The 22,570-nt window shown below is 41.2% G+C and overlaps 1 protein-coding gene across 1 annotated transcript in view; it reads right to left on the bottom strand.

Moving 5' to 3' along the window:
* Window positions 1-22,570, bottom strand: part of mrps18a (mitochondrial ribosomal protein S18A) — an 83,590-nt gene that overhangs the window by 45,422 nt on the left and 15,598 nt on the right. Inside the window, exon 5 of the mRNA XM_048597391.1 lies at window positions 8,211-8,283. Coding sequence (XP_048453348.1) covers window positions 8,211-8,283 — 73 coding nt within the window. The remainder of the gene's footprint in view (window positions 1-8,210; window positions 8,284-22,570) is intronic.

Below are 22,570 nucleotides of genomic sequence, written 5' to 3'. Positions count from 1 at the left end.
CAGCAATTGTACAAGCATTGATAAGACCCCATTTCGAGCACTGTATGCGGTTTTGGTTTCCTTATCTGAGGAAGGATATACTGGCTACAGAGGGAGTACAACAAAGATTTACTAACCTAATTCTGGCAGGAAGAGAGACGAGATCCATTAGGATTATATTCACTGCAGTTAAGATGAATGACTGGGTAAACTCACAGAAATGTAGAAAATTCCATTAGAACTAGACAGGGTAAATGCAGGAAGTATGTTCCAGATAACCAGGAAGTTCTCTGCATCTCAGTCCCCATATCCTTATACTGTGATCCCTGGTTCTGGCCTTCCTAGTTATCTCGGCTGAGATAAGAAAGACCTTCACTCAGAGTGAGGTGAGCCTGTGGAATTCTCCACCACAGAAAGTACTGGAGGCCAAAACATTGAATGTTTTCAAGAATGAGTAAGATATAGTTCCTAGGGCTAAAGGGATCAAAGGGTATCAGGAGAAAGTGGGAACAGGGTTGTGAGATGGCATGATCAGTGATGATCATATTGAATGGCAGTGCAAACTCAAAGGGCCAAATGACCTTTTCCTGGCCCTAGTTTCGATACTTCTGGCAAAGTGCTGGAACTGTGTACAAAATGATCAGAGATATAGATACAGTAGACAGCCAGAGACGTTTTCCTAGGGTGGAGGTAGCTATTACGAGAGGGCATGGTTTTAAAGTGAGCAGAGGTAGATATATGGGAGACGTCAAAGGTAGGTTCTTTACTCAGAGAGTGGTCGGGACGTGGAATGCATTGCCAGAGAAGGTAGTGGAGTCAGCCTCATTAGGGGCATTTAAGCGGCTATTAGATAGGCATATGGATGATAGTATAAGGTAGGGGTGGAGGTTAGATAGACCTTAGGATTAGGGTAAACGTTCGGCACAACATCGTGGGCCGAAGGGCCTGTACTGTGCTGTACTGTTCTATGTTCTATGCTCTAACATGGGATTAGAGTCAACAGGCGATTGAGAACCAGCAGGCTGAAGGGCCTATTTACGTGCTGTAAATTTAAATGACTTGAAGATCCCTTAAATGACAATTTGATGGGGAATTAGTCTGTGGTGTTGAGGAAAGAACGTTGATCAAGTCCCAAGCAGAACTCTGAAGTTATTTTAAAATAGTTCTATAGGATCAACTTCTACGATTTCTGGACACAGACCAAGTCAGATTCAACTGAGGAAATAACCTACACAAGGGTTTGATGGTTAATGGTGCTTGGGATTGTTCCCACTGGGAGGAAACGTTTCCCTTCCAACATATCACTACAGTAGTTTTACATTCAAACGTTTCTCCCTCGTGGCTGCTTTGTGGCTCATTTAAAGCAAATGTATAACTTAAGATTTGTGTCTTTTAATGTAATTAAATAGACTTCAACAGTTAAACTGCATGCTGTGGTTGACTGCTACTGGCAAATTCCAGTTACCTTCTCCTCGAGACATAAACTCACTCAAAAATGTACATACATAACAGCACAGAACCCAGCTACTAAGCAAATCTGATTATGTTTAGAACTATGGCTGGAGGCAACATTGCAAGTTAAGGCAAAGAATGTGATAGTTATCAACAAAATACATATCTTCTTTTAAAGCAGATCAGCCTTGTTGAAACTCAGAAGCTGAATATATGGCACTTTTTGAAGCTTTAACTCTCAAAGTGATACTTGGTAGATATGCAATCTTTCATCTGCATTTGGAGTGTTAAACTATCACTGGGGCTCCACTAGATTACAAACATTGTGTATAAGCCAGTCACTACAGCTTTTATTTTGATTGGCTTAAAGAGAACAAGTTCCACATCAATTCTTAACCAAAGGGGAAATACTATTTTCAAAATTATATTATTGATCCTAAAACATGGGAACAGGGAGTGAAAATGGCATTGAAGTTAAGTTAATTCTAGCAAAGTCAGAAGAGGTAGTTACCCTAGCCCAGGCCTTGTATTGCCTGGTTCTCTCCCATCTCTCCATAAGCACTTTCTGAACTCATTCTCATCTCTTGATTTCAATCCAACTAAATTGCGGACGAACCTACCTCATCTTTCGATCTGCACAATGGTTATATTGTAAAGCATTCTCTAACCTCAGGAACTACCATCCTCCTCAAGCCTCAAAAACCCACAATCAATTTTGCTGCTCTTTCAAACAACTGCTCCATCTCGAATCTCCAATTCCTCTCCAAACATGAATATGGCTAGTTTTAAACGAGGCAACAATAGGGAATAGGACCAAGAAATAATAATTGAAACAGAAAGGAATTATCAAGGAATGCTGATATATTTCTAAGTCAGGATGGCAAGTGGCTTAGAGGGGAACGTGCAGGTCATGGTGTTCCCATGTAACTGCTGCTCTTACTCTTCTAGGTAGTACAGGTCACGGATTTGGAAGATACAGTCGAAGGAGCCTTGTCAAGTTGCTGCCATGCACCCTGTAGATGATAATAACTTGATGTCACTATATGATGGTGGTAAAAGGAGTGAATTTTGAAGGTGATGCACACTTTCACTGGATGGTGTCGAGCTTCTTGGGTGTTGTTGGAGATGCACCTGTCCAGGCAAGTGGAGAATATTCCATTACACTCTTGCCTTGTGCTTTGTAGATTGTGGACAAGAATTGGGAAGACAGGTGGTAAGTTATTTGTCCCAGGATCTGAGCCTTGGACACGCTCTCGTAGTCACAATATGGCTTGTCCAATTCAGTTTCTAATCAATGGTAATTCCCAGATTGCTGATAGGTTACAGAATGTGGTTGAAGGTAAGTCTGCTGCTGATAATTACCCATATCATGCCAGTTGGAGGTTGGAAATTACGCCATTTGGGACAGCGGTGATGCCATTTAATCATGGGGCTCCATACCTACCATGACATAACTGACTCTTAACTCCTCTCTGGAATAGCCAAGCAAATTACTGAAAGTGCAATAAAGTATAATGAGCATTGTAGGGAATGCAACAGCTCATGAAGATGCTCATCGACACCTTTTCAAGGCAACTATGGACAGGCAGCATTACCGGTGACACTCATCCTGCAAATGAATCAAATAAAGATTACACATGCTGCAGAAGCACTTCAGGATATTCCACCTTCAGTGTAGACAAAGGAGAAAACTGCAAGTATATCAGAAATCTGGTTGACAGGCATCAGCCTTTGAAAGAGGGTGGGATGGACTCTAGCTTCCACCGAATATACTGAACTGTTTCTGTTTCAGCAGCTGAAAGATCTGATCGTCACTGCCAACACCTTCTTTCCATTATCAATGTCAGGGTTGGAGATGAGACTGATTCATCCCTGAACGTACACACATCTGTTCTCCACTTCCACACAGAACTTATTCATTCACAGGACGAGGCAGCATTAATTGCCCAGAAGGCAGCTGAGAGCCAACCACGTTGCTGTGGATTTGGAGTCACATGTAGGCCAGGCCAGGTAAGGATGACAGATTCCCTTCCCTAAAGGACATTAGTGAACCAGATGGGTTTTTCTGACAATCGACAATGGATTCATGGTCATCAGTAGATTCTTAATTCCATATATTTTACTGAATTCAAATTCCACCATCTGCCGTGGCAGGATTCGAACCCGGGTCCCCATAGCTTTATCTGGGTCTCTGGATTAACAGTCCAGCAATAATACCACGAGGCCATTGCCTCCCCAGAACAATAGTCAATATGGCATACTTCTAATGTGAATGGCTGCTGAAGTGCAGCCAATCACTTGAGGGAATTTGGTAAACCAGACGAAAATTTTTAATGGTCACACGGAACTGGATCATAGATCCAACAGGGGGCTGCCATGGACATGACGAGTCACATGGCCTCATTCCGTACAGAATCCTTCCATATTCAATAAAAATAACCAAATTCACAACATACTTACAGCTCCCACCACCCTGCTCATGTTTCCTCATGGCATAGGAACAGTAGATAGACTGGATAACGACCCTCATCTACTATTGTAGTGTCTGCGGGTCAACTTCAGAGTTGAGTACAGACATGAAAAGCCATAGAAGGGTTTAATCTACACCTCATGAAAAATGAAAGCAAGGCATAACTTCGGCAGAAAAAAAAACCTCATTGTCTCATGTAACTTCAGTTTCAACGTTACAACAACCTGGCTGATAAACATTCTGGTTAAAGTAGCAGACAAGGCAAAGCAGTTAGCAAGAAAAGTGAGTGCCGAAAGCAGGTAGCTTAAAAAAAAACACACCGTATGCAGCCCACTTTAAAAAACAACAGCTCCTTTTCCAGTTCTTTGATCATATGTGCACAATGCGAAAAGTTATAGGGTGAGGCTGTTTCACTGGAGTGTGGACCCACTCTAGTACAATACAACCAACAATGTTCCAACTGGATAGATACATAACACTCATGTGCTACCTCCAGCAGATTATGAAAAGCATGTTACAAAATACATCTGTCAGCCCAGAGGAGCATGAATAAAGTATGCTATCATGTAGCAATTAACATTAAATGGGGAGGGGAGATGTTACTGGCAGAAACTAAACATATCAATATCCCAAGGGCTGGTAGCCTCCAGGATTGTCCTTTGCTATTTGACTTGGGCAGCTACCCAAAGCACCTGGGGATCATTCCTCGTGCTGCGTTTTAAGTGGTATCTTCTCTCGGAGGCCAAAATACATTTGTCGTTCAATTCAAGAATTCAACAACAAAGGCTGGAAAATTGCCTTAGGACGCAAGCACACAGGACAGGAGCAAGCCATGTGCACAATTGCTGTATTAACTGTTCAACATTTTAATCACGTTGAATGTTGACAATGACATAAGGTTTACACACACATGGACCAGCCAGTTCAGCTGATCTACACTGGTGTATAGGTGCCACACGAGCTTCACCTCTTCCTTGCGTATTCCTTTCTTTCTTGTGTACTTTTCTAGCTTCCCTTAAAGAGACCTATACTGTTTCCTTCAACAACTTCAATGTGGTAGCAAATCCTATGTTCCAAACACATCACTGCTGTTTAGATGAAGTCTAATGTTTATGGAGAATATAATTGGGGGTTGGGGCGGGAGGTGTGAGAGGTAGGCACAAAGATGGAATACATCCCTTTCATTTCCAATTGGCCCTTTCAGTTCAGTGACAAGCATCCCAGCAAGTCCAACAGCTGCAATCAAAACTCATCTGAAGAGGTGGAAATAGAGCAGAACAGTCCTGCTGAGACATTGCAGGAGGTTCAGAACATTAAAACACAGATAACAGGGCGCTTCCTTTAGTGCCTAGCTAAACCACACTTGATACCCAGAGTCAAAAATCATTCCTAGGGCTTGATGCGCATTTTACATTCTATGTCTGGCTTAATGGGATGGAGATTTCAAACAAACCGAATATTTTCAAACAACTGTGGAGAAGGCTAGGTGGATTGGCCATGTTAAATTGCCCGTAGTGTGCTGGGATGTGTAGATTAGGTGTATTAGCCATGGAAAATGCAGGGTTACAGGGAGTGGGTGGGGATGGGTGTGGGTGGGGTGCTCTTCGTAAGGTCGGTGCAGACTTGTTGGGCTGAAGGGCCTGTTTCCATATTGTAGGGACTCTGTAATTCTATGATTTAGCAGCGAGTGTGTCAACAGAGCAAAAGTTTAGTCCACTGGGAGTTCAAGTACATTATCTTGTTCGTTTAGTATTCAAAAGGAATGGCACATTCAACAAATTAGCATGTAAAATCAACATCTTTTTGGAAATTGAACATAGCAAAAAGCAAATATGGTTTTCTTATAGAATTTCAAAAAAACTGCTTGATTCTTCTGACAACTCATATCCGTGCTAAAACAGCAAACCTCCAGAACAAGAGACAGGATTTGGAAAAGCATGCAGAACAGTTTTATGAAAGCCCTTTCAAAGAAAATCTAAATTCACACAACTGTGGAGATGGACATGGAAGCTAGGGAACTTGGGGAAATGAATGGTAATGTCTTGAGAAGAGTTCATATTACAGAAGAAGTGAAGCTGAAGATCTTAAAACGTGTAAAGGTAAATAGATCCCTGGGACCTGATCACGTTTCCCAAAACTTTGTGGGAAGCTAGGGAAGAGACTGGTGGGCCACTTGCTGAGATATTTGTATCATTGATAGCTACGGGTGAGTTGCCGGAAGACTGGAGGTTGGCTAATGTAGTACGATTGTTTAAGAAAGGCTGTAAGGAAAAGCCAGGAAACTACAAACCACTGAGCCTTACATCAGTGGTGGTTAAGTTGTTGGGGGGGGGGATTCCAAGTGACAGGATTTACATGTATTTGGAAAGGCAAGGACAAATTAGAGATAGTCAACATTGCTTTGTGCATGGAAAATCATGTCTCACTAACTCAACTGAATTTTTTGAAGAGGATTGACGAAGGCAGAGCAGTAGACATTGTCCACATGATGAACTGATTAGTAAGGTTAAATCACACGGATCCGGGGGAAGCTAGCCAACTGGATACAAAATTGGCTTGAAGGTAGGACACGGGGTAGTGAAAGAGGGTTGCCTTTCTGGCTGGAGGCCTGTGACCAGCGATGTGCAACAAGGATCAATACTGGGTCCACTCTTTTTGTCATTTATATAAATGATTCAGATGTGAATACAGGAGGTATGGTTAGTACGATTGCACACAGCAAAGAAGATTACCGCAGAGTACAAAGGGACTTGATCAGATGGGTCAACAGGCCGAGGAGTGGCAGATGGAGTTTAATTTAGATAAATGTGAGTTGCTGCATTTTAGTAAAGCCAACCAGGGCAGGACTTGTATTGTTAATGGTAGGGCCCTGTGGAATGTTGCTGAACAAAGAGACCTAGGGGTGCAGGTCCACAGATCCTTGAAAGTGGACTGGCAGGTAGATGGGACAGTGAAGGCGGCGTTTGGCACATTTGCCTTCATTGGTCAGAGCATTGAGTACAGGTAGTTCTGCCAAAATGCATGTTTCGTTAACACGAATTGGCTATAATGCGACTGATGAATAGTGGATGCTGTTTGGATAACGCCAACTTTTCGCTGTACAGGTAAAGCGATTTTCTATAGCGATTTCCCTATAACGCCATTTTCGATGGCGATTTTCCATTGCATGATTTTCTACAGTGTGAGGTCACACAAGAACGCAACAATCGCATTATAGACCTACCTGTATAGGAGTTGGAAAGTCATGTTGCAACTGTACAGGACATCGGTGAGGCCACTTTTAAAATACAGTGTACAATTCTGGTTACTGTTCCATAGAAAAGGTGCTGTTAAACTTGAGACGGTGCAAAAAAATTTCAAGGATGTTACTGAGACTGGAAGGTAGGGAGAGGTTGAATAGGCTGGGGCTATTTTCCCTGGAGCGCGGAAGCTGAGGGGTGACCTTATAGATGTTTATAAAATCATGAGGGGTGTGGATAGGGTGAAAAGCCAAGCTCTTTTTTGTAGGGTAGGGCAGTCCAAAACTAGAGGGCATAGGTTTAAGGTGAGAGGGGGGAGACTCAAAAAGGACCTGAGGGGTAACTTTTTCACGCAGAGGGTGGTGCATGTATGGAACGAGCTGCCAGAGGAAGTGGTAGAGGCTGGTACAATTACAACATTTAAAAGGCATCTGAATGGGTACATGAATAGAAAGGGCTCAGAGGGATATGGGCCAAATGCTGGCAAATGGGACTAGGTCAGATTGGAATGTCTGGACGAATTGGACCGAAGGGTCTGATTCCATGCTGTATGACTCTACGCTCGCACCTTTTGTTCGAAGAAACACTTTCACTCTGAAATGTTCATGTACCGATGTGCCTGGAATATTATTTAATGCCATGCACCAGCCACAAATTTACAAATCAATTTGGGGTCCTCTGAAGTGCCAAACAGTTGGTTGAGTATCAGACATCACTTTTGATCACTGACCCCTGCTGGCTTTACAAGTGGTTACGTCCTTCAGGCAACCATTTACTGAACAGCATACCCTTAATGGTTAAACCTTTGAGACTACCATTCACTGTCCAGTATCCCGGTTCTACAGTTTTGCTGCTTAAAATCTATACAACCAAAATACAAGGCCAATCATCTTTTAGTCTACTCATTACAGAGACAAAATGGAATAAGATTTCTCTCCATCTGCATCACCCCCCCCACAAAAGAAATGTGTAGTAACAGAACTCCACGCATTTTGATGTTGTTGCCTTTTGTGATTTTTTTTTAATACCTAAACAATCCTTTCCTTCCCATCTCAAAAAGAGGCACTTACCTGTTTAAGTGGGGCTTCTGTTTTTTTGGGACATGACCTTCTGGCAGGGCAGGTTTGTGGTCTGGCAACAAGCCTGAAAAAAAAACAATTAGTAACACACTGGTAACTATAGCAGCAGCTATCTTTTATAGACTGAAACAGTTCAATGTTCATATGTTAGTAAAGGGCCCACACACAAAAAACCTAAAATGCAGCTGCAAAACCACCCACCAGCCTACATAAACATTCCAACCAGCATCTTCCTTTATGAAAAGTAATTGTTTTAACGTCCATGACAATTAGTATTTAAGTTCACTTAAATAAAAATTCTGGGTGATTGTGGTTTCCATCTTGGCTCTTAGTCACTCAATGCTGCTCCCTCTTTCCCTCTAGAATTCACTGCCAGTGCTGTTTGGTTAGGTCCTGTGTCACGTATGTACCTGTATTGTTAATGTAAATCACAAACTAAGAACACTGAAAACTTAATATTGAGTTTCATTCTCGCAAGTACAGAAACACTCAAATTATAAGATGTAGAGAGTGATAAGTTTGACTTGTGTCGAGTATAATGAAAGATATATACCTATATACATACATATATATAGAAAAGAATTGGTTTTAAAATTTGGATTTTAAAACAGTGGCATAGGATGTTGCTTGCTTCCCTGAAGGGTTCTTTTAAAAAAAACTAGGTCAGACTGTCCTTCTGAAACAGTGAACTGATCAATGTCAAAATGCAAGGAACTCCTGGGGTATGAATGGAAAAATTGCTTATATTGTGGTGGTTTGACAGATAGGGCAAACAATGAAGGCCATTAACTTGTTTTTTCAGATTGATCAAGGATTGATTTTTCTGGTTTAGCAAACCCAGACACTGATTTGATTAATTGCTGTCACATGTACCTAAATACAGTGAAAAGTTTTGTTTTGTGTGCAGTACAGGCAGATCAGAACATACAAGGACATACAGATCAAAGGGTGTTTAGAGAAAGTGAGGCATTACAAAGTTACAAAGCTGCACAGGAGTGCACAAAAGCAAGATCAAGATTAGATTTGAAATTAAGAGAGCTCCATTCAGTCTAATAACAGTGGGGTAGAAGCCGTTCTTGAACCTGATGGTACGTGTGTTTAGGCTTCTGTAGCTTCTGCCGGACGGAAGAGAATGTAACACAGCATAGCCGGCGTGGGAAGACTCTTTGATGATGTTGGCTGCCTTCCCTAACAATGCAAGTGTAAATGGAGTCCATGGATGAGAGGTTGGCTTGCGTGATGGTCTGGGCTGTGTTCACAACTTTCTGTAGTTTCTTGCGGTCTTGGACAGAGTAGTTGCTGTACCAAGCCATAATGCAACCAAACAGAATGCTTTCTACAGTGAATGTTTTGAGGGCAGTTCGGAGGAGACCCGATTCTAATCGGAACAAAGTCTCTCTCCTGGAAGGGAGTTGTTTCTCAGAACAGTTAAACAGGAGAGGTTCCCTCAGTAGAAAAGTTTAATTAGTGTAATTTCCAGACCAATTTCTGGGAATAAGTATGGTTAGAAATCTGCAAGTTATTAGAAGCTGAGAAAGTCTGTTTTGAATAGTCATGTAAGACAAGTCCACAATTCGCAGGACAGAAACCAGTGAGAATCAGTTAAGCCAAATTTAAAGATTTGATGCAGAGGTAGTTCTTCTGGATTGGAACTGCTGTAAGGTGATAGTGCTAGGGATTAGGTTGAAACTTTATTTTGTTGGTTGTTCAAGGTGTTTCTTTTTCCAAGTCTAAAATCCTTTTTTTTTGCCTTTTTTGCAATAAAATTCTGTTCTGATATTGAAGTAAATCCAGTGACCCTCCTTGAAGGGTCATCAGACCCGAAACGTTAACTCTGTTTTCTCCTTCACAGATGCTGCCAGACCTGCTGAGCTTTTCCAGCAACTTTGTTTTTGTTCCTGATTTACAGCATCCGCAGTTCTTTTGGTTTTTATTCAGTTTAATTTGGCATCATGTTCAGCACAACATCATGGGCCAAAGGGCCCGTTCCTGTGCTGTACTCTTCTATGTTCTATGTCGACTGCCAGAGCAATTCTATTTCAAACAAATTCCACTGTGCCTCCATCTCCGCTGGGTCTGTCCTGCCAGTGGGACAGGAAATATCCAGTGATGGTGGTGTCTGGGACATTGTCTGTAAGGTATGATTCTTTGAGTAAGATTATGTCAGGCTGTTGCTTGACTAGTCTGTGAGACAGCTCTCCCAATTTTGGCATTTGCCTGCAGATATTAGTGAGGAGGACTTTGCACGGTTGACAGGGCTGTTTCAGCCGTTGTCTTTTCCAGCACCTAGATTAATTTCACATGGTCCGTCTGCAAAATTTCTTCATTGAGACTTGGCAGCGATCTTCAGCTGCTCCATCAATGACATTCCCTCTATCATAAGGTCAGAATGTTCAGTGCCATGCATGACTACTCAGACACTAAAATGTTCAACCTTCAACATGGTAATCAGTAGGGGGTTTCCGTGCCCATGTTTAACCTGAAGCTCTGAGACTTCTTCATGGGGTCCAGAGCCAACTTTGAGGACTCCGAGGACAACTCCCTCCTGATGTTCGAAAGCAAGAAGATCTGGACAATATCCAGGTTTGGGCTGACAAGTGGCAAATGACATTCACACCACACAAATGCCAAGCCATGACCATCTCCAATAAGAGACAATCAAACCCATGCCACTTGATATTCAATGGTGTTACCATCAATGAATCCCCCACTATCAATATCCTTGGGGTCACCAGTCACCAGAAACACAACTGGACTCACCACATAAATAAAGTAGCTACAACAGCAAGTCAAAGGCTGAGGCATACTGTGGCTAGCAGCTCACCTCCTGACTCTCCAAAGCCTGTCCACCACCTACAAAATACAAGTCAGATGCTTAATGGAATACCTCCCACTTGCCTGAATGGATATAGCTCCAACAACACTCAAGACCCTCGACAGCATCCAGGACAAAGCATCCAGCTTGACTGGTACTCCATCAACAACTGATGCGCAATGGCAGCACTGCGTACCATCTGCAAGATGCAGTGGAGCAACTCACCAAGGCTCCTACACAGCACCTTCCAAACTCACAACCTCTGCCAAGGAGAAGGAGAAGAGCGATGGATACATAAGTACACCATCATCTCAAGTTCCCCTCAAGGCCACACACCATCCGGACCTGGAAATAAATTTCATTCCTTTACAGTCACTGGATCAAAATTCTGAAACTCTCTCCCTAATAGCTCTGTGGGTATTCATACACCTCATAGACTGTAGTGATTCAAGAAGATAGCTTAAAGTCACTTCCTGGAGAGCAATTATGGATGGGCAATAAAGTCTAAACTAAAGTCAAACAAGGCCCAAAATTTGTTAAAGAACAAAATAAGAGATACCATCATCCTAACCAGATGTTCAATCTTCAAGTAAATGTAAAAAAAAACCCGTGGCACTAATTTCAGGAAGAGCAAGAGACTTTTCTTCAATGTCCTGTACAATGTTTATCATTTAAACAACATCAAAGAGGTTTCCTGTCATTTACAGGCTGTTGCTAGGAGCAAACTGGATAGTGCATTTCCTAACACTGCAACAGTGGCCACTTTTCAAAAATACTTCAGTGGCTGCGAAAAGCTTTGGAAGATTCTGCAAAAAAGACCCTTCTTTTCCTATACTTTATGCATTGAATTTAGCCACAAATATATTTACAAAACTTGGAAGACCTATTCATTTATTTCTGAACAGACAGCATAAAGTAGCACAATGTATTACAACAGTTATGGACTTCCTCAACCAGGGTATCTGCAGTTCAAAGCCTAAACACAATTCTGAGACCTTCCTCTAGAGGGCCTGTTTCACCTGCTTTTGAATCAAATGTGCACTTATACTTAGCCACAGAATTGGCTCAGCAGGTTCTTTTGCAAGTGGATTGTACTAGCTTAAACCAGATGCAGGTTGGGGGTTTTCAATCTTTCTCTGCATTGATAGAACATGGGCAGAGGTCAGGAGTTTAATTAACTTTCTATTACCTCCCACCCCTGACAAGCTCCCCGAGCCAATGATTCTCAAAAATACAATGTGGATAGATCCTGAAAGGTGAATCTGGGCTGCAGTACCAGCAAGTCTCTTCACCAGAGTTCAGCTTAAAATTTTAATTTAATTTTAACTTGCTTCTCTTTCCACATCTTACTTCAAGAAAGTGAAGTCTACAAACAGTTTGCAAGTGGAACAGAAGAGCCCGCAAGCATGTAGCAATCAACGACCATGCCATAAAACATCCTCTGTACATTAAACATTTACAAAAACTCCTCTTTCCAAACAACTAAGAAACAACTTGCTTTTGTATGGGAACAGTCCCAGTGTAAACTCTCAACACAGCATTCACGGGACAGCGCAGATGCAGATTACTGGTCAAATTACTGTTCGGTAAGTTTAGTATGCAGATCAGAGATGACTAAGGGTAGGGGATGTGAAGGACTGAAGCTGTATCTCTGAGTTACATCACTATTCCTGTACAGCTGGGGACCCATGGTCATTTGTCTCCCTTTGGCATGAGTGCATCCTCCCTTTTCAGGAGGGCATGGTACATTCTGTTACAATCAGTTGCCGGCTGAGAATTCCCAATTTGTTATGATTCCAGATGGGAAAACCCCCAAACATTTATATTCCCAGGTAAGAAGGGATGAACAGCTCCCCTATTTTATTCAACCCCTTTCTCGGTTGGTGGTGACAAGGTTAATTTGAAAAGGATTCTTTCTTCATGGACACCTTTCCTAAGCCAAATACATTTATGGTTTGAAAGGAACTAATTAACCAGGTTTCTTTGACATAAAAAAAGGGTGTGCTTATTCGCTACTAAATGCGAGGAAACAAACCACTACATACATAAACATAGATTAGAAATGTGAATTCAGTAAAAACAATTAAAGAGAAATATGAACCAGTCTTTGGATGGTGGAGTTTTGCAGCTGCTAAGTTGGATAACTGTGGTAATGCTGTCATTTGTAAAGAAGCAGATGATTTTGAGATCCTTGGGTCTTCAAGTTAGCCGACAGTGTTTTATTGGGATTTCTTTCCAACAGTGGCCTAACTAGCTTCCTCGAGCTGTGACCTTTATAGCCCACTAGTCCAGCACACTGGGACAATGTGACACAGGGACGAGGGACTGCAATTGGCTTTTAACAGCCTAGAAGCGTAAAACACAAACAGGTCTGCAGTTTAGGACACAATCCTCAGTCCTTCATTATTTCTATAGCAAAAGGAGATCGCAGTTTTGAATTGCAACTTCCTTTTTAAAGGGTTGCTGTTTGGAGTGTCTTTGGCACCTTTGGGTATGACATTCCATGGTTCACCTCCGGGCTGTGTGTAATCCACAAGGAGCTTTGCCAGACAGCCACTGAATTTAGATCTCCGTCACCTTTTGGTGCTTGTCCTCAGATCTCAAAACTTGGGAAACTCCATACCACACTCAGCCGTTCCTTCCTTCCCCCTACCAAAATTTACTCTTAGCAAGAAATACCGAGTGTTAAGCATCTATACTGTCTGAGATTGGTTAGCAAATGGACTTTTGATAGTAGAAACATGACTGAGGAAGGTGCACCAGTTGATGATGACTAACAGATAACTATTCAGGTTTTATCACATCTAATGTTAGACATGCGTTCTGAGTTTTCAAAACATAGGATTTTTTTTTAGATGATCCACCAATTTTTGAGACATACAGCTCACATACATAGCATCTGATCAGCACTGAAATTCATATAGCACGTTATTCATTATTTAATAGGCTGAACTTTTTGGCTTGATGGTAATTATTTTCCCTTTATTTCTTGCAAATTGTCCTGATGAGTGCAAGATGACAAGCTTCAAGAAAATGTACCTTTTCTCAGCAGTATTCAAGTTCCATGCCCCAAATGACTCCTAATATACTGAAACTAATATACTAAAATCAGGGGACCCCAATTTACAAGTGTGTAACTTACGAATACTACTAACATGATTCCATGTAAGTTATGTAATTGTAAATATCCGACATATGAATAATTCCTGTACTTATTAACAGCTGCTTTAAACTGGCATGCATTGTGTTCTGACTTGCATACAAATCAACTAGCGAATAGACTATAGAACAAAATCCATTTGCAACCCTGGGACTGCCTGTATATTCTTTTAAAATGAAATAATCACTACATGATGTCAACTAAGGTTCAGGCAGAGAACCCTGGCCTCTGACTCATGATGACCCTTAGAAAATCATACTATAACTAGGCACAGTCAACACAATTTAATGAAAGAAAGATCATGCTTGAAAATGTAATAGCTTTTAAAGGATAAACTTGCAGGGAGGATGAGGAACCAATGGCTGTAGCTTATATATTTCATTTTCAAAAGGCATCGCAAAATCTGGTGTAACCACCTTTTGTGAAGCATCTTATCTTTTCAAAAGATAATGTGCCATACAAAAGATTAATACACAAGATAAGGGCAAATGATGTTGGAGGTAACATATGAGCAGGAATTGAAGCCGTATTAAAGGATATGCATCACAGTATGAATATATTAGTCATTTTCAGTTCGGCAGGTGTTACTGTAGGATGCCACAAGCATGACAGCTATAGCATCAATATTTACAATCCATATTAATAAAGATGTTTATTCAGTATTCACTCATACAATAATAGGTAAAGGGATCAGGTGTAATTTAACCAATGCAAAAGAAAACAAAGTTGAATGCAGTTGCTGCAAACGATTATTAGGAAAATATGTTTTCCATTAGTGCAAAAGTTTTAAATAAGTCTTGCCACAATAATGTGGGGTTTTAGCAAGTCCACACTTAGAGTACTACGCACAGTTTTGGTCTCTGTGTACATGGAAGAATATGCTTGCCTCAGAAAGGGTGCAATGAACATTTAATTCCTGGGACAAGAGGATTGTCCCATGTTAAGAGATTGAGTAGAATCAGCCTACATTCTCTGGAGATTAGAAGAGTGAGTTCATTGTAGAGATTCTGAGAGTGCTTGACAGGATAGATACTCAGAGGACCAAGATTTTTGTGTTCTTAATTCAACAAGTTTCCTGTTAAATATTTTAAATTTTCCAGCATGGCCTCGAAAAGATAGCAGTCACTCACTGAATTCCTGATTTCCAAGATGCTCATTGATGAGTTTAAGTGATGTACAGCTACATTTATGTACATCTGACATTTATGCAGCATGGCACCCCTCCCAAGTGTAAAAAGTACAACTCCACAACAGGAGTTCTGTCCTGTATGGGTAAAAGGGGATCTACACCATAAATTGTGCATTGATATCCAATTATAAAAGGAAGCAAAAAGGACTACAAAGAAATATGGATGTGAAATGATATGGGCATGGAAAGTAACAAACATGCTAGGATGATTTGTGCTAAACTACACAAAGCTACCTTTCAATTAGCACTGGATGCCAAGTCATTGTCATGATACCCTGTAGAAACCTAGGTCAGTGCTAGCCCATTGAAAAGTAACTCATTGCGCTTGTTGTTTAAACAATGTGAAGAAATTAAGATTTAGAGATAAATTCTCTCACTTTTAAGTTATTCTAAATGTTTTTTTTCCACTGTATCCCTTTCTAGATGAACGTTCCTTAGAGGCCCTCAGCTCTTTATTTGGAACATGAGCAATTCTAGCATGCTTCAAGCTTTGCCCATCACTGGTTGCCCTTAAAAAGTAGGTGCTGAGTGGGAATAATTGCCTTTGCAATGGGTAGCTGGATGTGCCAGTTCAGTGGAGATGAACAGCTGATTAACCGTTGAGCAAACCCAGTTAATAGATGGCCGGTTCTCTTCCATTTAGGATATTAATGAACCAGTTTAAAACCTTCATGCATTTTCTGGTGCCACCCTAGAAATGATTAGATTTACAATTTGCAATGCCAGGATTTAATTATGAACGAGGAACAGGACTAGGTCACTCGCCCTGCTTAACTATTTAATAAGATCACAGCTCCACGTTCCTACGTACCTCCCCAAAACCCTTCAACCCCTTAGTGATCAAGAAAAATTCTGTTGCTGGTTGAGTACAATAGCCATTACACTACATGTTCAAACTTTGCTTCATCCTCTTCAGGGGCAAATCACTACTTTTTTTTAAAATTATCTCAAAATAGAAGAGTTTTTCAGAGCAATGACACTTCTAATTTCAGTTGTATATCAGGTAGGACTGGGACATGGAGAGACAATATTGTAATATATGTATACTGGGCTTCCCTGAGGCACTGCTCAGCAAACTGGAAGATACCCTCTTTTAAAACAAGCAAGATGAGTGAAAGGAAACCCAACTGGAAGTTATAGGAAATGTCTGCTATGTACAAGACTTTTAATACATTACAGATATAAAAAGTCCCCAGCAGCAGAAGAACTAAAGGAAGGCTGTATATCCCACCTGCTGCAAAGGTGAAAGAAGGTTGCAGCAACTAAGTGGTCCTGGTCATCGGTGTCCGACATGCCACTGGAATCTGACCACCCATCACAATCATATAGGCAATGATAGCGCCCAACAGCCCCATATCAAAAAATGTCACCCGCAGCTTCTAACAAGTCTAACAACAATATAATGTTTCACATGACCACATGCCTATGCATGTAGAAGCTAGACTAGAGGAACAGGCTGATTAGCTTAACAGATCCATGCTGGTGATTATGCATAACTCAACCTTCCTTTCATTCTATTTAATTTACCTAACTTGTCAACATGTCCTATTCATATTTCCTCTCACATGTTTATTCAGTATTCTCTCATATAAATTTTGCTTTGCGTCACAACTACTTCCTGTGGTAACAACTTCCATGTTCTCACTACTTTGAGTAAATAAGGCTGCAGGCTGTCATGACTGATATCAGTAGTGGGTCAGTTCTGAGAGTAGGATTCACATGCAATTGGAGAGGGACAAGAATTGATTAGGGATTGTTAGCATAGCCTGGTATGTGGGAAATCATGTCTCACAAACTTGATTGAGTTTTTTGAGGATGTGACCGAAACAAAAATATGAGCGGTATACACTGTCCACATGGACTTTAGTCAGGCCTTCAACAAGTTTCTGCACATTAGGCTGGTTAGTAAAGTTAGATCATGTGGGAGCCAGGAAGAGCTAGCCAACCAGATACAAATTTGGCTTGACAGTAAGACAAAAGTTGAGGGTTGTTTTTTGGACTGAAGACCTGCCACCACTGGTGTACCACAGGGATTGGTGCTGGGTCCACTGTTGTTTATCATTTTCATAAATGATTTGGATGAGAATATAAGAAGCATGGTGATATAGTGGACAGTGAAGGTGGCATCTAAGAGGACAATGGGGTCTTGATCAGCTGGGACACCGGACCGAAGAACGGCAGATGGAGTTTGGTTTCGATAAATGCAAGGTGTTACATTTTGTTGTAAGACAAATCAGCTTAGGATTTACACTGTCAATGGTAGGGCCCTGCAAAATGTTGTCAAACAGAGAGACCTATGGGTTCAGGTACACAGTTCCTTGAAAGTGGCTTAACATGTAGACAGGGCGGTTAAGAAGGTTTTTCGCACACTCGCCTATACTGGTCACAGCATTGAGTATAGGAGTTGGGATGTCACGTTGTGGCTGTACAGGACATTGGTGAGGCCACTTCTGGTGTACTGCATACTGTTCTAATTGCCCATCTATAGGAAGGATATTATTAAATTGAAAAGGATGCAGAAAAGATTAATGAGCATGTTAGCTTTTCTCTGGTTCCTGAGCTGGCCTATGTTAAGATGCTGGGTTATACTGTGGGTAAGTATGATAACCGCTGATGACCCCTGTTCTGAAATCTGGAGATTTTCAAAGTTCATCTGCATAGTCCATGAAGCTTCTTAATTCAGGTAAATTTGAAATTGGGCCTGATCCTGATTTACTGAAGTTTAAATTGATTGAATGAAGCCATGTACATCCACTCATCCACTTACACATCCCAATATACTGTCATTCAATCTCACCTATTCCACGCTCCTGATCATCTACTTGGCCTTGCAATCTCTCCTGTCATCAAGGTCTCAATTGGTTAACGGAACTCCCTTTCTGTCTGCTTCATCAACTCCTACTGTTCCTATCCTACCTTAATCATAATACTGTTTTCCCCTCACCATGTTTCAATTGAAAAAAGCACTTCCTCACTATTACACCCTCATACTAGAAGATGTCTTCCATCTTCCTTTCCGTAAGTCTCAAAAACATATACAGATCACAGCCCAAACTACTGTATTCCTCAGAAGGGAAACATTGTGGATGACAGAAATCTGAAAACAAAACAGAAAATGTTGTTGAACCTCAACTGGTCCAGCAGTACCTGTAGATAAACATTTCGAGTTCAATGTGGCTTTTCTTTGGAACAAGAGGAAAAGTTAACATTGTTAACTCTACTTGTGCACAGATGTCGCTAGATTTCTGAAGAAGGGTCCCGACCCGAAACGTCAACTTTCCTGCTCCTCTGATGCTGCCTGGCCTGCTGCGTTCCTCCAGCTCCATACAGTGTTGTCTCTGACTCCAGCATCTGTAGTTCTTGCTATCTCTGTTGCTAGATGCTGCTGAGTTTCTCCACAACTTCCTATTTTTAGTGCTTATTTCTCAAGTTTTCTTTAGAATGAATACAAACCTGCAGTGTTGTGAAAGGTAAAGAGTGAAATTTTACATTTTGGTGTAAATTTTGTCAAAGCTATATTCTGCTGGTGTTAAGGATTTTAACTAGAAAAGCTCAACAAAACCCATGCACACACTTTTCCTTTGCTTCAGCAATATCAAAACCTTATTTTACTGAAAGTGGGGTTGACCAATTTGAAGGATTCCTGCATTATGGCTGATTGCTATATACAAACAAAGAAATAATTTGGATTTCTAGAGCACTAATTAAGTGTAATCACAGGTATAATGTAGGAAACATGGCAGTCAATTCCAGATAACAAACTCCCGCAAACAGCAATCACATAATGACCAGATAATTTGTTTCTAGTGATGCTTACTGAGGAATAAACATTAATGAGAACAAATTCCCTGCTCTTCTTTGAAGCAATGCCGCAGGATCTTTAATACCCACCTGTGTGGTTAGATAGATTAATTAATTTTCATCAGTGACTTCATCAGCACTGCTGCTACAGCTATCCTCCTTTATCCCAAACCTTTCACCTGATAAACTTCTAACACTCTCTCACATTCAGTGAATGAGCTCAAATTTAGCTCTGTGGCAAGGGAGAAAAGCACAAAATTGTCGTAACGTAGGTTTCTGCATCGTTTCACATGTTGGACAGCAGGAACGTGATGGAATGCAGAAAACAAAGATAGACATTGTTGGAAAAAGAAATCAACATGTCTATCACAGAAAGAGAAACAACAGGTAATTTTTCAGGTGTAGATACCTCATCAGAATTCCTTTGTCAATCTTCACTGATTTAGTACACAGTCGCCATGTATTCCATGCCCATTACTTCTGGTTTACAGTTTTTCTCTTTATTTGTAGCACCTCAAAACACTGAGAACACTCTGCACAGCACTTTAATTTCTGTAACACATTATTTCCAATCACATGTCCTTGTATATATTTTTAAATCAACCCGCTCAGACATTTTATGATACATGTCTGGGGCTGCTGGAACTTCTGGCTCAGAGGTTGGGGCACTACTCCTGATGCCTTATAGTCAGCTCCCATAGAACCTCTCACAGATACAGAACTGGGCCTTACAACAGGGCTTCCTCATACCCAAGATAACAAGGTGTAGCGCTGGATGAACAGAGCAGGCCAGGCAGCATCAGAGGAGCAGGAAAGCTGATGTTTCGGGTCTGGGCCCTTCTTCAGAAAATGAAGAAGGGTCCAGACCCGAAACGTCAGCTTCCCTGCTTCTCTGATGCTGCCTGGCCTGCCGCGTTCATCCAGCTCTACACCTGGTTATCTCAGACTCCAGCATCGGCAGTTCCTACTATCTCTGAGTGAGCTCCTCGTACCCAAGTTGATATTATATGCAGTCAGCCCTCCACAAACTCAAGTCATAGGAATATAGAGTAGGCTGCCCGAGGCTGAAAAGATCATTTGGAAACAAAACTAATGTGTGACCGTACGGTAGGTCATGACTGCAATGACCACTTAAACTTAAGAGTATGTTAAGAAGTCATGTAGCAAAGCAATAACAATATTAAAACAAATAAAAGAGAACCAGCAAACACACGTATGTCTGCTTTGTTTTGAAGTCAAAGGATATTACCGCAAGCACTTTAGCCCTAAACACCTATTATCATGAGCACTGGCAAGCAATACTGTTTACTCAAGTAACTATAGTCACAGGTCCTCTTCTTCAGATTGTTAAGAATGAGACGTGCCTTGTGCCAATAGAAATGAAACAGGAAATTACCTTCTGTACTGCAGCTAGGCACTGTACAATTTCATGAATTGTACATTGTGTTCCACAGGTCTTTGTGCATCACCATATCAAATCAAGGCAAAGTCTTCTGTTTGTTCAGTAGGGCTGTGAAAGAGCTCTGTGTGCCAGCTACGTGCCAGGCCAAGTGGTGCCACACTTCGCTCACAGCGTGACCTTGACATAACATGGTCAGTCACTGGTTAACAGGTAACTTTGCAATGGTAGTGATACAGGGATAGGAGTGAAAGAGACCAAGTACAGAACGGAGCACTTCTTTCTTGTGATACTAATACTTGGTAAGCACAGGAAATTAATGTTATCCACACACAGCTAGACCACGAACCTTCACATGGAAATAAATTCCCAAAAAAGAGATTTGGAGGGAGCGCTTGAACTGAAAGAAGTGACATTTCAAATAGAAGGTGAAACTAAACATGGCACTAAATGCAATGTCATGCTTAGATCTGCGCAAATGCTTTTGTGCTTCAGTGGCTAATATCAGTGCATAGCAAGATTCCACAACAATGACATATATATTGAATTTTCTTCTGGAAGTCCCAGTCAAGGGTGTAATGTCAGCCTGGAGACTGTAAATGGAAAATTTCAGCTTTTTACAAATAATGCCAGGGGAATTTCAACATCCACTAAAACCACTTGCATAGGCTTTTAGATAGCAGAGTACCACAATGCAGACCTTTCTTCTCCAGGGCCTACGATCAAATTCCACACTTGACTGAATGTTTCCTTTCTTTTGATTTATTACAGCAGTGAAATGAGGTCAGCATCAGGCACTTCTGCTCAGGAAAGCAATGAAAGGGCCAGTGAATGGACTGGAAATATTACAGTTTTTGCACTTTCCTTCAAATAGGATTACAGCCCATTACTGGCACACAAAGTTTTATCCTGTAGCTGACACCAAGGCAACACTGTAGATCTTCTGCCACCCACAAATAGGAAGTCGGTGCCATTGATACTATTACTGTGTGCCCATGCCACACTGGAACCAAAAGTAATGCACCCACTCTTGCTACCTCTCCATTACTGCTCCATTATTTGCGCCTGTTGCTGCCCCATTCCCCTCTTTCCTTGCTGCTCCAGCGAAACCCACTTTTCAGCCAAGAATACGCATGATATGTCTTACTAATATGTCTAGAAAATCCCATCAAAATACATCAGCCATTGTTGAATGCCCTCCACCCATGCACATTTTCCTGGTAAATACTTCCAACTGTCACATTACAATTTAGGTTCTTCACACAGAAGTGCTGGATATTGATAAATGACAGCAAAAACAGAACAATCTTCCTCTATCCACAGTCTGAATAACCAAAGATCAGCTGCCCACTAATTGTGAATTCAATATGTTTCAACTACAGACTTTCTTCACTTTATTTATCCTTGCACAGCTAGATCATCAAACTTGGCAACATGGCAATAAGGGATGTGGAGGGAACGCAATTTGGGAGACGCAGCAATTAGAACTGAAAGATTCTTCATAAGTGACATTTCAAATAGGTGAATCTAAACATTGCACTAAATGCAACGTCATGCTTATATCTGCGTAAATGCTTTCGTGGTTCAGTGGATAATATTAGTGCATAGCATTACACTGACATGAACATTATACTCCTCTGAAACAACACAAGTTCACAGCTGATATCATAAACATGCTTCAGTCTTGGTGTTTGGTGGTGATACAAGTCTTCACTGTACTGACACAAAAACAAAGTTGCTGGAAAAGCTCAGCAGGTCTGGCAGCAACTGTGGAGGAGAAAACAGAGTTAACGTTTCAGGTCCGGTGACCCTTCCTCAATCTGACCCGAAACGTTAACTCTGTTTTCTCCTCCACAGATGCTGCCAGACCTGCTGAGCTTTTCCAGCAACTTTGTTTTTGTGCCTGATTTACAGCATCCGCAGTTCTTTTGGTTTTTCTTCACTGTACTAACGTGAGTTAGGGACATCTGTCAAGTTTTTGATTTGA

Source organism: Rhincodon typus, chromosome 5, assembly GCF_021869965.1.
Source record: "Rhincodon typus isolate 14 chromosome 5, sRhiTyp1.1, whole genome shotgun sequence".
In the NCBI taxonomy this organism is placed as follows: Eukaryota; Metazoa; Chordata; class Chondrichthyes; order Orectolobiformes; family Rhincodontidae; genus Rhincodon; species Rhincodon typus.
The sequence above is the reverse complement of the archived record's forward strand: the minus strand, read 5'-3'. Positions and strand labels throughout refer to the sequence as shown.